Genomic DNA, 17,251 nt, shown 5'->3' with positions numbered 1-17,251 from the left:
TAAGACTAAGAGAATTGTCCAGCATCAGAAGTAGAAATTATATTTGCAGATGTACGTTGAGATTCTCTGTTCATTTGCTGCCCTGGGAAGTCTCTTCACTGCTAGCCTATGGTAGCCTGGGATTGTCAAGTGGCAGCTGGAGCGCCATCCTTGGGTGCTCCCTCCTCCCAGCGCTCTCCAGAGAGAGGAAGGGTTTCAGGTGGTCCTTCTACTTGCAGCCCGTATTAATTGCAGGAGCAGCCTCCTGGCTTCCTCTCAGCTCCCTGGCAAGCACTGGCCTAACCACTGGCTGGTATCTGCAGAGGAAGTGGTGGAATGCAGAAGTTTACAGGATGTTAGTGTACATTCGTCTTCCTGTCCCAAGCCCCTGGAGCCCAGCCAGCAGTTGCTGAGCCACTATGCTCCGTGTCCTCCTCTGCTCAGCAGCCTTGGGCAGCCTCAGAGCCTCCCCGCTCCATGCTTTTCTAAAGGCATGGGCCTCTGAGCAGAGCTTATAGTCAGAAATGGGCAAAACGACAACAAATTTTTATTGCTTACATCCTATGCAGCAGTCACTGTCCTAGGAAGGCCACAGACAACTGAAAGGGTCAGCTAGACCCCTAGTACAAATTGTCCTATCTGGTGCACAAACTTATTGGAAAACCATCCATCTGCCTCAAACTTAAGAGTGCCCTGATAGGCACTAGGCTTGCAGCTCTGAGGGAAAAGGAGCTCTGCAGGGAAGAGGGTGAGGGGTTTTAAAGTGCACACTGCAGACCTGTGTAGGTTCTCAGCTTGAGAACCATAGAAGAGGGGGTAGGGGCCGGAGGGGGTGTGGTAAGACAAAGGCAGATTTAGTAAAGTCCTGTCCATGGAAGGGAGCTCTAGCGTCCAATAGCATAGCTGGCAGGTCAGGATCCAGTAGATGGCCACAGGCACTGCCTTCCAGAAACTGGTCCCTTGGTCCAGATGAGGCCTGGAGCTTCCCTGCCATGTGCTTCCTTTTGGGTCCTGGAGTATAGTGGCATCCAACTCTAGATTCTCTTAGTCTGCCTTTGGTCTCATGAGAAAAGCTCTGACTTTTGTGTTCTCCTTGTATGGAGGGTGGCACTGGCCGAAGTAGTAGCAACTTATAAAAGCCAGACGACTCTTCTGATTATGAAGAGGAATCGACACTCCCAGGCTGCCCAGTGCTTCTGGAGCTGGAACAGCTGCTCTGCTGTCCCATAATCCTGGTGGGAGGGACAGGGCAGGAGGCATCGCCAGACTAGGATGAGGTGGGGATCCAGACGTGGTTGAGCTCTGGCTCCCAGACCCACCAAAGTCCTATAACATAGGCCTCAGAGTGAATAGACTTCAAGTGACCAGTAAGTACTTCTATGTTTGGTGCTCTGTAATTACAAAACAAGTAACCTCAAAATAGCAGATATTTTATTGGTTTTCTTAATAATGTTCCAGATCAATTAACCCTCACCCCCAATCTTCTGCAAAGAGGCCTGGAAAGGGACCCATCAATCTGGTCCTCACAGGGCTGGGTTGGTGGAGCAGGGCCTTAAGAGCAGGACAAAGAAACACCATCCCTCCTGTCTGTCCCTTTCACACTGTGGGTAATAAGTCATGGCCACAGGCGAGGGACTAACCAGATTGAGGAAGACTAAGAGAGAACAAGGAAGAACAAAGGAGGCTGAACCCGCCTCTGGGGAAGACTGTGGTGGGAAGGCTGAACCCTCACTGTGGCAAGCACAGATTTGAAATCACTGATTAAGTCCTGGGGCTCCAAATACATTTATGGGAGAAATGGGCTGAAATGGTACGGGTGATAGGTGCTGAGCAATGGACCAGGGTCTCCAGAGCTGAAAGCACATTGGAGAATACCTATTGATCTTTTAACTTATCATCATTCCATTTGGGTCCTGTGTATGTTTTATAATATGTATAATGTAATAATATAGTAGTACCTGTATATAATTTACAAATAAATAAATATATTTATATTGGGAGTGAATGCACAAACATTTCCTACTGATGGGGTACACAGTCAAGACAGTTGGAGACCACTTACTTAGAATGATAACTAAACACACAAGAGAGCCAACCCACCCACGGTGGGGTAGGGGCCCTGACTAGGGGCCTCTGCCGGGATGGTGACATAGGAGAAATAGTCAGCTGTCCACTAGGAAAGCCCTTCTCTCAGCTACTGTCTAGTGCTTGATGTCCTAAGGGGGAAAATCACTTGCATTTTGGTGAAAGAAGAAAACAGATATTACTATCATGACTATTGCTGTCTACACCCACAATAAGGGGGTCACATCATAGTAGGAAGCCTTTGTACCCAATTGCTCTATACACAGTGGTGGCCACTGAAAGGCAAGTTGAGGACTGGAATCCAGCCTATGCCCTGCTCACTAAACCAAGTGCCCCAGAGATAGTTGCATCTTTCCCAAGGAAGAGTTGACTTGTACTAATTCTCACAAAGGTGCTGTATGGATTAGCAATAGCCTTGCCTTTTTTGTTTTTTTGCTTTATTTGAATATAATTTTTGTCTTTTATAAACGCAGTTTGTTGGTGGGTGTGTCTTAGTCTAGTAATGTTCGAAAATCCCTGGTGGATGAGCATTGTGGTGGGGTGGCAGAATGGGGTTCTGGTTTCAGAAGATGCAGCCTCTCAAAGCTCAAACTCCACAGCTGAGCACTCAAAAACCAAATAGCATTTTCTGCCCTGCGGCTCAGGGATGCCCTGAGGCTATCTGACAAGGTGAGTTGTTCCACACAGAAAACAAAGAACTACCACATCAGTCCAGCCTTTATTGGAGCCAGCCTGCTGCCTGGTTGAGATGTGGCCTGCCTCAATGTCTCCACTGGAGACAGGCATCCAGCCATGGAAAGTTCCATTTGATTCTGCTTGAGACTGCAGTGGAATAACGCAATCTCTCTGAATACAGCGGTGTGCCATCACAGATGTCCACACCTGTCCGTGTTCACCCTCATCTCCCTGCAAACTCCACTGATTTATTTTCTGGGAAATGAAATGTCTTCCCCCCAAATATCTTTTCCCTCTTAGAGAACAGTTTTGCTTCCCAGTCATCGGGTAGCACCAAGAAAGGCCACAGAGTGGGGCCTCCCTCGGGCTGTCCCTGTAGTACTCATGGGACACTCAAGCCTCAGCCTTGGGTTCCTTCATGGATTTGACAAATTCCTTGACTTCTTCTTCCAAGGCCTTGTTTCTCTTCTCAACATCCTCCCGGGAGCGCTCCACGTTGCGCAGGCTGATCTCCAAGGCTGCAAATTTCTTCTTTTCGTTCTCTAGTTCTTCATTGAGCCTCACCACCTTAGCCCAGACGTCATAATTTTCCTTCTCAAGGCTAGAGGAAAGAAAGAAAAGAATGAAAGACAGGGCATTAATTCTAGGCACTTCCTCCCCACTTGATCACCACCTCCAGGTCTAATACAGGATTTAGTATATTTTTACCTCTATAGCACTTTGTACCAGTCCTGCTCAACAGAAACTGCAGATTCTGGATTCTTCAAACCTTTGTCCACAAGAGAACCCTCTCATTCTGCTTTGGTGGAGAGCAAATACCTGCACCCACTCTTATTAGGGGCCTCCTCGGGAATTGCCCTTTGGGGAACAGTGGTCCTGGCAGTCCCACTCTCACTTCTAAATCCTGCTCCAGGTGAAGACCTGCAGACCTGTAGGATTCCTGAATTCCCGAAATTACTGTAGGATTTTCATTGTTATTGGCCAAAATCCTGATAATAGTTCCAGGTGACTCCCTGCCAGGCTAAGCAGAATTAACCCTTAGAAATGAGTGTCCATATGCTATTTATTAAGGCAGAGGAGGGAATTTCAGACCTGGTGTGTGGGGAGGAGATTACGCTTCAGAATTTCATTCTGTGGGGGTGCTGCCTTGCCTCCCCAAATGACCCACCCACTCCATTTCCATATGGAGACTTGAGCTCATGCCTTGGGTTCTATCTTCAAGGCCTTGGCCCACTTCACAGGTGACGACCCCTCTTCAGGGCCTTGCCTCCTCCTCCCTGTCTCTTGTTTAAGCTAAATTAGTCTCATTCCTTCTGACTCTCTCATTGCAAATCTAGTTTTCTCCTCCAAGTTTTCCACACCCTCTGGCTGTCGGGGAAATCCCAAGTGAGACACTGGCCACCGGTTCCAAGTGGGGGAGGTGGTGTCTGCGGGCTGGGGCCTAACATGGGAGGCTCCCCTGACAGGTGGCTTCTGTGTCAGGCAGGAGGACCAGCCACCTCTGCGGGGGCCAGTATTTTTATGCTTTGTCAGTAACACTCCCTATTAAACTGTCGTGTAGCCTTCTCTGTGTCACTTCTCTCTGCTTGGGTCCTGTAATTCTGTAGGTGATTGATTTCAGGTTCTTAGATAAAAAAGCAATGTTGTGCTTTCAGATGGCGGCCCTCTGTGGGGGCACCAGATGAGGGCTCACAGAAATCTGTTTTTCAGGGACCTGAGTCTTAGTGGACGAAGACACACCCATAAATGTGAAAGACCTACAAACTGATACTGCACTGCTTCACGACTAATATTGATATGGGATGGCTGGATTGAGGTTTTCCCCCCACGAGAAAGAACTTGCTGGCCAATCAACAGTGTGAAAAGATTTCAAGAAAATATTCTACTACCTAACAGAATAAATTGTGTCCAAGTATCTATGGAATTTGCATGTGATGGTGGCAATATCTGCCCAGCTGATCTCTTGCCTGTTTGCCTCCTGCAGCCTGTGCCCAAGGGGAAGCCAGTGATCTCATGAAGCATGAGCTTGGTTGAATAAGTCCAGATGCTTCCACCTCTTCTACCAGTTACTCTCCCCTGCCCCAGCCACTTCCACACTCTCTCTGAGAGATGGTACTGGTCCTGTTCCCTTCTCATGGCCTTGGCCTCTGTTCTTGCTCTGCTCTGCCTGACAGCCGTGTACCTGCTCCCTCAGCTTCTTCCTGCCTTTACTTACATGCTGCCTTCTCAGGGAGGCCTTCCCTGATCCCCCTATTTGACAGTTGAATTCCCTTCTAAATTCTCCAACCTCTTGACCCCCATTGTTTTTCTCTATAGCATTTTCCACCAGCTGGCATAACATATTTTACTAAACAGTGTGTATATATATATATATATATCTTATATTTTTTATATTTTATTAAACAGTGTATATATATTATTTTTATATTATTTACATATATAAATAATAATATATAATATAATTATATATATAAATATACAGATATACACATATATATTATCTGTCCCCACTAGAGTAAAAGCTCTGTAAGTGTAGGAACTTTCATCTCTTTTGTTCACTGCTGATCCCTAAAACCTGGAGTGGTGTCTAGCACAGAGGAGGAACTTGAGAAATATTTACAAAATCAGTGAGTGATATTTATATGAAAAATGTTTAAAGTTCCTTTAAATTCATTAAATCATGTTAATCCTTAAAGAACCACTCTTTGGAAATTGCTGATTAAGCTAGTTTAGGTTAAAACTTAAAGCTTCACAAATATAATCAAATGTAGAGGATTTGCTAATTTCGTCATCTCATCATTTCCTTTACCCATATCAGGCCCAACTGCTGTTGACTGTCATCTTCCCCAATCAAAGCTTTTTATTATGATTTCCCTTGCAGATGAAAACAGTCCCTATTATTTCTAAAGATGGAAGCTAAGTGCTGCCCAGTGCTCCTCTGTATGGAACTTCTCCTCTGTGTGGGACTTACTTTTTAATCTGTTCCTCATACATTTGCTTCTGTGTTTCTATTTCCTTTCGCAGCTCCTGGACCATTCTCTGCAAAGAATCAAGATCCTCTTCTCCAGAGTTCTTTTCGCCTGGCCCAGTTTCAGAATTTGGGCTGGTAGGAATATCTTTCCTGGAGTCACAGGCATGGGAAGAAAGTGGACCTGCTTTGTCCCCAGGGGACGCTGGTGTGGCAGGGACATTATCATAGGTGGAAGTCCTCTGGGAATCAGAAAAGGGGTGCAAATCTTGAGACATTGCTCTCCTGTGCCCTTCTCCTGCCTTAGATTCTGAAGAAGGTGACCAGAACTCATTTTTAAAGATCTCCACTTTGCTGCTGTTGGCACCTTGAAAAGCTGATGTCAAGAAGCATTTCCGGTTAGGAAGTGTTTGTGTCCTTTTTCGAGATTGTGTCTTCCAATCCCCTGGCTTTTCCTTGGGGTCTTTGCTGCTGTCATCCAGATGCCCATCACTCGGCTGTTGTCCAGTGGGGCTGGTTGTGTCAGAGTCACTTGTCTAGAATAAAAATGGCCATTGGTGTTACATGGGCTCTCCCTCACCTCATGTAAGACAGGAAATGTTTCCTAGTTACCCACCTATAAAATTCTTAATTAGAAAGATACTTATTTCTTTTAACTTATCACATAGTTATTACGTGCATTACCCCCCCCACCAAAATATGGCACTTAAAGGAACTCATTCTCTAGAGATGAAATGCTCACTAAAATCAATTGTTTGCGACAGAGAGTCCTACACTGAGATCCTAATATAACTTTAGATGTGGTGGTCTTTCAATTATGACTCAAAATCTGGAAGCTATTAAAGAAAAGTTAAAAAAATTCAACCTACATGAATTCCTGGGACCTAAAAAATTAAAAAAAAAAAAGAAAGAAACAAATGAAAAACTGACAAAAGTATTTGTACACTTCGCACAGATAATAACCTAATCTTTCTAGTATACAAAGTTCATAAAAATTGAGGAAAAAACCCCCAGCAACTACTAAAACTACGGGAAGAGAACAAGATCAGACAGTTCACAGAGGAAAAAATGGAACCGACCCTTACACATATGCACAGATGTTCAGCTATGCTTTCATGGTATGTAAAACTCAAGTTAAAATGACTGACACTCCAGTTCTCACCTATCACATAGGCAAATCCCCAGAATTTGACAATATACTCTGTTGGTGAAAGAAGTATAAAATAGAACAAATTCTAATAATTTTCATCAAAATGGCACATTCAAATATATTTACCCTGCAATCCAGTAATTCTTTTTTCGGAAACTTATCCCAGAAATACATCAGCCTGAGTACAAAAGGTCTGATCAAGGTCATTCACCACAGACTTGTTCATAATGTAAAGGACTAAAGCCAAGCTACTTATTGATAGAGGGTGGCTGAGTAGATTGTGGTACAGCTGCGGAATGGAACACTGTACAAAAACATGAGATCATGGGAGGGGGTTGTCTATGCATCAATGTGAAAAGTCTTCGCAATATACTATTAAGTATAAAAATGCAGTGTACAGAGATAGGGGCGTGTGTGTGTATGAGAAGAAGAGAGACAGAAACAAATTCTACTACATTTTGTGTAAAAAGGAGGGTAAATAATTTACATTACTGTCTTCTTATATTTGCATAGAAAGATAAATAAAAAACTAATAAAGACAGGAAGGGTGGGGGTGGGTGAGAATGGGGAGGAAACGGGATCTCTCAATGAATACCTTTTATATCTTCTTGATTTTTTAAACCATGTGTATATATTATGTATCTTAAATTAAGTTATAAAGAAAAAGAAAAAAGGAAGAAAGTGAGAGCACAAGAGTGATCCCTAAACATAGCATTGGAAAATCAAGGCTCAAGCTCTCCCTCTCATCTACTTCTGGCTAATCACCTTGTCAGCAACCTTATTTGGAGTTAGAAGCATCCGGGTCCCAAAGTGAGAACCAGATCTGAGTCCTACTCTATAACATGCTGCTACCCTGGGGCAGCTGGTCAGCCTCAGCTCCTCAATTATAAAATACAGATGAAAAATTCTGCCCTGCAGTGTAATGGGGAGGACTCTATAAGTAATCTACTTAAATTACCCAGCACAATGCCTGCCTGTAACAAACAACCAACAGCAGAAACCTGTTGAATAAGTGTGTAATGACAGCTATTCTCAAGGTCTGCTGAGTTGATCTTATTACATGAAGTATGAGAATGTCTAAATTTTAATTTAGTTTTAGAGTATTAGTAAGATGCTAAGTCTCCAAATTGACCTCACCTAAGAAAAAAGTCACAATTATTACTATGACCCACCCTTTTTTTCATCTTTAAGATTAACAGTACATGGAGGCATGGTCCCCTGACTCCAACTGGTCTGGCAAGCAGAGGCTAGCTGGGTATGGACTGAGACTGGAGGGTGGGGCACAGTGCCCTGACTCCAACAGAGCCTGCAAACAGAAGCTTGCCAGGCAGTGGACTGAGACTGGCAGGAAGGGGCATGTTCCCCTGACTGCAACTGGTCTGGAAAGCAAAGGCTAGCTGGATATAGACTGACATTGGTGGGCGGGGCATGGCCCCTGGCTTCAACTGGGCCTATGAGCAGAGAAGTAGACAACAGTGTGTGACTAAGTCTGGCGGGCAGGAGTGTGCATCCCTGGCTCCAACTGTGCTATTGGAGACCCTTGAATCCCTCTCTGTTGAGCAGGGTTTGCACTGCCTGAGACAATTTAATTGGAACCCATGTCTGGAGCTGTCTACTCAAGGACATTCTGAGGTTGACCTTCGAAGTTCTGTAGTAGAAAAATAACTGAAGGGTGGGGACTGAGTGCCACAGCTGTTTGTATCTCTTCACAGTTGAGATTTCAACCTAATACTGTGGTTTCTTAGGATAGGGTAGAAGTTGGCTGATATCAAAACAGAGGTAGTTTGTGCTATCTCACCAAGTAGGTCCTCTGAGTCTCCAGCCAAAATTCTGAAAGGGGCCTTTGTAAGGTTGTAGGAGATAAGCCACAATTACAAAGCCCAGGGCTTCAGTAAAGGAGCTATCTCTACTACTGGGGAACCCCAATTCAATCTCATCCTACCAGTACTAATAACCAAATGGTGGAAAATAAACATGTTGCGGACCTAACAGAAGAACTCTGGCAACATGAATAACCAGAGTAGATCAACCTCCCCAAGAAATGACAAAGGATATACAACTGAAGATACCATGCATAGACAAATGTCAGAAATGTCAGAAATCAAGTTTAGAATATGGATTGCAAATAAGATAGATACAATGGAAGAAAAGATAGAAATTGAATTCCAAAGAGTAGTTCTAAAGTTGTCTCGAGAAATTAATGAATTTAAAGCCCAAGTCACCAAAGATATGGACATAATGAGAAAAGAGAAACAGAGATCAAGAAAATGAAAAAGTTAGTTGAGGAGCTCCAAAATACAGTAGATCTCTCAGTAATAGAGTTGACCAGGCAGAAGAAAGGATGTCTGAAACTGAAGACAAAGCTTTTGATTGTTTCTGAACACTCAAAGAGGCAGACAAATGGAGAGCAAAAACTGATCATTCCCTGAGAGAGTTGTGGGATCACTACAAAAGATCAAACATTGGTCTTGTAGGGATTCCTGAAGGAAAAGAGGATGGCCCTAAAGGTACAGATGCTCTACTCCAAGAGATTTTGGAGGAGAATTTCCCAAGCATTGCAAGAGATACAGAACTTCAGATAGCAGACAGTTTTAGAACCCCAGCAAGACTCAATCCAAATAAAGCATCTCCTAGACACATTGTGATTAACTTTGCCAAAGTTAAGATGAAGGAGAAAATTCTGCAAGCAGCCAGACATAAGCAAAGCATCACCTACAAAGGGAGAAGTATCAGAATGACTGCATATCTCTCAGCCGAAAGGTTTCAAGCCAGAAGAAGATGGTTATTGACCTTCGATTTTCTAAAACAAAACAACTTCCATCCCAGGATCCTGTGTCCAGCTAAACTGAGTTTCATTTGTGATGGAGAAATAAAATACTTTAATGACATAGACACGTTGAAGAAATTTTCCATAACTAAACTAGCAGTCCAGGATATTCTCAGATACATCCTCCACAATGATCAGCACAATGCTCTACCTCCAAAGTAAACTCACCCAGAAATTTTTGAGCAAAACCCAACTTTCACAGTGGCAAAAGGATTAAAAATGTCCACTGGACATCCAAAAATCATGACACCCAAAACACAACCAGGCTTATCAATTCCCTCAATTAATGTGAATGGTTAAAATTGTCCTCTAAAGAGGCACAGGCTGGCTGACTGGATACATAAAGTGAGACCAGATATCTGCTGTATACAAGAATCCCACCTTACCTTAAAGGATAAAAACAGATTCATGGTGAAGGGATGGACTTGTATAATACAGGCAAATGGAAACCAGAAAAAAGCAGGGGTTGCAATTTTAGTAGCAGATATAATTGGCTTTAAACCAACAAAGATAAAGAAAGATAAGGAAGGTCAGTACATATTTGTCAAGGGAAACACCCAACATGAAGAAATTTCGATAATTAACATTTATGCACCCTACCAGAATGTTCCTCAATTCATAAAGCAGACACTAATGGATATGAACAACTTGATATCTTCCTGCACTATAATAGATGGATATTTTAACACTCTTTTGACAGTTTTGGATAGATCCTCCAAGAAGAAACTAAACAAAGAAATATTAGACTTCAACCTAATCCTAGAACAAATGGACTTTACAGACCTCTACAGAACATTTCACACTAATAAAACTGAATATACATTCTTTTCATCAGCCCATGGGTCATCTTCCAAAATAGATCATATCCTAGGACACAAGTCTAACCTCAGCAAATTTAAAAATGTAGAAATTATTCCTTGTATCTTCTCAGACCACCATGGAATAACAGTTGAACTCAACAGCAACAGGAATCTTCATACTCAAACAAAGTCATGGAAACTAATAATCTTAGGCTGAATGATAGCTGGGTCAAAGTTAAGATTAAGAAGGAAATCACCAAATTTTTGAAACAAATTGATAATGAAGACACAAATTATCAAAACCTGTGAGATACTGCAAAGGCAGTCCTAGGAGGGAAATTTATAGCATTGGGAGCCTTCATCAAGGAAACAGAAAGAGAGGAAGCCACAACTTAATGGATCATCTAAAGCAACTGGAAAAGGAAGAACACTGCAACCCCAAACCCAGCAGAAGAAAAGAAACAACCAAAATTAGGGCAGAATTCAATCCTGTAATTCCTCTGCTGGGCATATACCCAGAAGACCAAAAATCACAACATAACAAAGATATTTGTACCAGAATGTTTATTGCAGCCCAATTCATAATTGCTAAGTCATGGAAAAAGCCCAAGTGCCCATTGATCCACGAATGGATTAATAAACTGTGGTATATGTACACCATGGAATATTATGCAGCCTTAAAGAAAGATAGAGACTTTACCTCTTTCATGTTTACATGGATGGAGCTGGAATATATTCTTCTTAGTAAAGTATGTCAAGAATGGAAGAAAAAGTACCCAATGTACTCAGCCCTACTATGAAACTAATTTGGGGCTCTCACATGAAAGCTATAACCCAGTTACAATCTAACAATAGGGGGAAGTGGGAAAGGGAGGGGAGGGAGGGGGGTGGTGGGTTGAGGGAGGAGGATTGGTGGGATCATACCTGTGGTGCATCTCACAGGGGTATTTGCGAAACTTGGTAAATGTAGAATGTAAATGTTTTGGCACAGTAACTGAGATAATGCCAGGAAGGCTATGTTAGCCATTGTGATGAAAATGTGTCAAATGGTCTATGAAGCGAGTGTATGATGCCCCATGATCATATCAATGTATACAGTTATGATTTAATAAAAAAAAAAAAACAAAAAAAAATTAGGGCAGAATTAAATGAAATTGAAAACAAAAGAATCATTCAGAAGATCAATGAAACAACAAGTTGGTTTTTTGAAAAGATTAACAAAATTGATAAACCTTTGGCCAACCTAACCAGAAATAGAAAAGTAAAATCTCTAATATCACTATCAGAAATGATAAAGGAGAAATAACAACAGACACTTCAAAAATTCAAAAAATCCTCAATGATTAATACAAAAATCTATTCCCAGAAATATGAAAATCTAAAGGAAATGGACCAATACCTGGAAGCACACCACCTTCCTAGACTCAACCAGAAAGAATAAGAAATCTTGAATAGACCTATATCAATCACTGAAATAGCATCAACAATACAAAATCTCCCAAAAAAGAAAAGTCTAGGACCAGATGGTTTCACATTCAAAGTCTATCAAACCTTTCAAGAGGAACTAGTACCTATATTATACAACCTTTTCCAAAGCATAGAAAAAGAAGGAATACTTCCCAACACATTATATGAAGCAAATATCACCCTGATATCCAAACCAGGAAAGGATTCAACAAAGAAAGAAAATTATAGACCAATATCATTAATGAATATTGATGCAAAAATATTCAATAAGATCTTAGCAAACAGAATTCAACAACACATCAAAAAAATTATACACCATGATCAAGTTGGTTTTATTCCAAGGTTACAGGGTTGGTTCAACATACAAAAATCTATAAATATAATACATCACATCAATAAAATAAAAAACATAGACCAAATGATTCTCTCAATGGATGCAGAAAAAGCCTTTGATAATATCCAGCATCCTTTCATGATCAGAATACTTAAGAAAATAGGCATAGAAGGGACAGTTCTTAAACTAATAGAAGCCATCTATAGCAACCCACAACAAATATCATATTGAATGGTGTAAAATTGAAAACATTTCCACTTAGATCAGGAACAAGGCAAGGATGCACTGTCTCCACTGCTATTCAACCTAGTAATGGAAGTCTTACCCATTGCAATCAGGCAATGGCAATCAAGTGTATCCAAATAGGGTCAGAGGAAATCAAACTTTCACTCTTCACTGATGATATGATCCTATATTTGGAAAATCCCAGGGACTCAACTTCAAAACTCTCAGAAGTGATCAAGGAATATAGCAGCAGCTCAGGATACAAAATCAATACAAGTCAGTAGCTTTTAAATATGCCAACAATAGTCAAGCTGAAAATATAGTTAAGGACTCTATTCCTTTTACAATAATGCCAAAGATGAAATATCTGGGAATTTACCAAACAAAGGATGTGAAAGATCTCTTTAAAGAGAACTATGAAACTCTGAGAAAAGAAATAGCTGAAGATGTTAACAAATGGAAAAACATACCTTGCTCATGGCTAGGAAGAATCAACATTGTTAAAATGTCCATATTACCCAAAGCAATCTACAGATTTAAAGCAATCCCTATTAAAACACCATTGTCATACTTTAAAGAACTTGAAAAAATAATTCTTTGTTTTGTATGGAATCAGAAAAAACCCTGAATAGCAAATACATTACTCAGAAATAAGAACAAATCAGGAGGTATCACATTACCAGACTTTGCACTACTATAAATCTATAGCGATCAAAACAGCATGGTACTGGCACAAAAACAGAGTGGTAGATTTATGGAACAGAATAGAGAATCAAGAGATGAACGCAGCTACTTACTGTCATTTGATCTTTGACAAGCCTATCAAAAATATTCAGTGGGGGAAAGACTTCCTATTTAATGAGTGGTGCTGGGTGAACTGGCTGATGACCCGTAGAAGACTGAAACTGGACCCACACCTTTCACCATTAACAAAAATTGATTCTCACTGGATAAAAGATTTAAACTTAAGACATGAAACTATAAAAATACTAGAAGGGAGTGCAGGGAAAACACTTAAAGAAATTGGCCTGGGAGGATATTTTATGAGGAGGACAACACCAAAAATACATTACTGGGATCTGATCAAACTAAAAAAGCTTTTGCACAGCCAAGAGCACAGTAAGCAAAGCAAACAGACAACCTTTAGAATGGGAGAATATTTTTGCAGGTTATGCTTCTGACAAAGGTCTGATAACTAGAATCTACAGAGAACTCAAACTAATCGATAAGAAAAGAATAAATAACCCCATTTCTATGTGGGCAAGAGACTTGAACAGAAACTTCTCTGATTAAGACAGGCTCATGGCCTACAAACACATGAAAAAATGCTCATCATCCTTAATCATCAGAGAAATGCAAATTAAAACCACTTTGATATATCATCTAACTCCAATAAGATTGACATACATCACAAAATCCCCAAACTACAGATGTTGGTGTGAATGTGGAGAGAAGGGAACGCTTCTACGCTGCTGGTGGGAATGCAAGCTAATATGACCTTTTGGAAAGAAGTTTGGAGAACACTCAAGGAACTAAAAGTAGACCTACCATTCGATCCTGCAATTCCTCTACTAGGTATATATCCAGATGATCAAAATTATTTTACAACAAAGACATGTTACCAGAATGTTTATTGAAGCTCAATTCATAATAGTCAAGACATGGAAACAGCCCAAGTGCCCATCTACCCATGAATGGATTAACAAATTGTTGTATATGTACACCATGGAATACTATGCAGCCATCAAAAAATATGGAGACTTCACATCTTTTATGTTTACCTAGATGGAGCTGAAACATATTCTTAGTGAAGTATCTCAAGAATGGAAAAAAAAAGTATCCAATGTACTCAATACTACTATCAATATATAATCACCTACACACTGATACGAATGGCAAAACATAACTATAGACCAGAAAGTAGAAGGGAAGAGGAGAGAGAGGGGAGTGGGGATATGGGAGGCGGGAGAGTATTTGGGGGACATCACCTAATGTGCATGATGCAATGGTACATTTCAAAACTATTAATAAATGAGTATAATTAAAATAGAAACAAAGGTACTTATTTCAAAATCAATAGAAAAACAGAGCATGCTAAATTTCCCCCCAAATAAATTCACTCTGTCATACTGATACAAGATCACCATCTTTGTCTGTGGTGTCTTGAATATTATTTGAGGATGTTTTTGAGCCCCTCATGTTCTCAATTGTAACTGCTCAACTGGTAATTCTGGGAGTTAACAAACACTGTGAATAAACTGTAACTTTCTTCGAAAAAAAAAAAGAAAGAAATGAATGTAATTGTGATGGATGTGTTACTTAGTTCAATGTAAGCATTTCACATTGTATATCGAAACAGTACCCTGAACTCCATAAATGCATCAATGTACAAAGTTATGATTTAACAAAAAAATAAATAAATAAATAAAATAAAAATAAAAAAAGATTAACAGTACGATGGGTAATAATCTGGTCAACCAGAAATCTTAAATTCATTTCTTGGCCACACATAAAGATCAAACTGCTATGTAAAGTTCACATGTTCTTTTTAAAAATATTTATTCCTATAAATACATAAATATCTTTGACCTTTGTAAATTATTGCCCTCAAATAGTCTACATTTCGGAAACAGTGCAATTTTTGGACATTGGGAACGTGAGCTCCCACCCTTTAGTACAAACAAGGGGGCTGACATTGCTGAGACAGCTTATCAGGGAATGAGAAATATTACATAAACACACCACATACTCTGAGAAAAGAATCACGTTTCACGCGTTAGCAGGAAACCAGTTCTCTCTGGACTCTCACCAGAACATTTATAATCAGGTCAAAACTTTCTCCATTGAACTTCTCTGATTATATTTGAAAAGGTTTCTCTTTTAGAGTGGGCTTCAGAGAGAATCCTCATGGCTCAGTCATTGGGCAACTGGCACACCTGTCACCAACCTCCCTCCAGGATGCTAAGAGGGACTAGATTTTGAAAGAATTCAATCTTTCAGGTGATGTGTTCAGATGGGTCTGCACCAGCTACCACATCATCCAAATTCCCCAAATGGCCACCCTGGAGCAGCTCTCACATGGAATGGCTCAGACCAAAAGAGGGCCTGTTGGAAGCAGGCAGGCTGTCCACATCTTACCATGCTACTGAGGCTGTCTGTCCTAGAAATTGGAGGGTCTTCAGTGGCATCCCAGCCCACAGAACTTCGGGGCACTGGAGGTTTCTTGGGGTCATTTTGAGGGGCCGGAGGTGACAAGGGTGCATCCTTGGACTTGGGGAAAAGGACTTCATGGTCTCTGATCATCATGGTCATCACTCTTTGGATCTGAGGAGTCCCTGAAAGAAAGAAAAAGAGAACTGTAGTTCTGAAGTGCAGGACGAGAGGCAGGTACAACTCCAGAGACTCCACGCAGGGAAGTCTCCAAACTTGGCTTTATAACCACAGGGCCCAAAGGGAGACCCATTTTGTTCCTCACAGGACCTTTTTAATGGCTTGGGGTAGGAGATTATGGTTAAAGGTATGAAATAGAAGAAGAAAATGGGAGTAGGGTCAAAGAGGGAGCTGTTTTGGTTATTTTCAGCCTATAGTCCACTGGATTAGTTTTTGATCAGGAAATACAACAGGAGAGAAAAAGAAGACATCTTTCTCTCCTGATGTGGTTCTCAACATGACATCTGCTTTCTTACAGACACAGCAAATATGTGCCAGACTCACTGCCCTCCCCATGGCAGATGTTAGTACTCTATGCCGGGAGCCTTGCTCATTGAGCCAAGACACAACTTCAGAAGCCTACTCAACACAACTTCTAAAGACTTTTTTGAACTGACTTATAAAATGACACCTGTTTTCTCTGTCTAGCTAAGGATATTTAAAAGTAACAAAGGAGCACAAAACACCAGCAAACTATTTTGGTGCTAGCCTACTGTACTGTGTACCCCTGGGCAAATCCTTAATCTCTCCCCTCTGCTGTGATCTGAAAAATGGCCGTAATTCCTACCCTGCCTACTTCACAGGGTTATCGTGGTATTCAGATGAGATAATCAGCTGAAAATGCTTGGCAGACTGCAGAGCAGTGCGCAGACATCAGGGCCTGTGTTGTATTTGTCGTTCCTTCCTCTGTGCCTGCCTTGCTACAGGACCAGCCGTACCTCTCATAATCACTGTAGGGTCCTCGACCTTCGACTTGATGAGATTCACACCGATCACAGTGGCCAGGTTGTCCACATTCATCTTGTTAACGGCACAGTTCAGCTGGATTTCATGTAGGAACCTGCAGGGTGCCAAGAAACCCCATAGTATAAAACAGGAAGTGGTTGGGGGAAGCACTTCAAGGTACCAACAAGCACTCAGGGATGGATCCCAACTCTGTCCTTCTGGTCTCAGGAATGTGACCAGCCTGCTCTGCTCACAAGATTTTAGCTTCTTCCTAAAATACCCAAGATCAAGAAAGGAAGAAAAGGGCGGCACCTGTGGCTCAGTGAGTAGGGCGCCGGCCCCATATGCCGAGGGTGGTGGGTTCAAACCCAGCCCCGGCCAAACTGCAACCAAAAAATAGCTGGGCGTTGTGGCGGGCACCTGTAGTCCCAGCTGCTCAGGAGACTGAGGCAAGAGAATTGCTAAGCCCAAGAGTTAGAGGTTGCTGTGAGCCGTGTGATGCCACGGCACTCTACCCGAGGGCAGTACAGTGAGACTCTGTCTCTACAAAAAAAAAAAAAAAAAAAAGAAAGGAAGAGAAAGCAGG

The 17,251-nt window shown here is 41.5% G+C and overlaps 1 protein-coding gene across 4 annotated transcripts in view; it reads right to left on the bottom strand.

Moving 5' to 3' along the window:
- Positions 1-510: 510 nt before the first annotated feature.
- Positions 511-17,251, bottom strand: part of ARHGAP25 (Rho GTPase activating protein 25) — a 107,144-nt gene continuing 90,403 nt past the window's right edge. For all 4 annotated transcript variants that reach the window (XM_053588887.1, XM_053588889.1, XM_053588888.1 and 1 more), the window contains exons 8-11: positions 16,659-16,780; positions 15,649-15,845; positions 5,711-6,243; positions 511-3,340 (exon numbers count right to left, since the gene is read on the bottom strand). In XM_053588887.1, the coding sequence (XP_053444862.1) occupies positions 3,133-3,340; positions 5,711-6,243; positions 15,649-15,845; positions 16,659-16,780 (1,060 nt within the window). In that variant the 3' untranslated portion in view covers positions 511-3,132. The remainder of the gene's footprint in view (positions 3,341-5,710; positions 6,244-15,648; positions 15,846-16,658; positions 16,781-17,251) is intronic.

This window comes from Nycticebus coucang, chromosome 4 (genome assembly GCF_027406575.1).
Source record: "Nycticebus coucang isolate mNycCou1 chromosome 4, mNycCou1.pri, whole genome shotgun sequence".
NCBI lineage: Eukaryota > Metazoa > Chordata > Mammalia > Primates > Lorisidae > Nycticebus > Nycticebus coucang.
The sequence above is the reverse complement of the archived record's forward strand: the minus strand, read 5'-3'. Positions and strand labels throughout refer to the sequence as shown.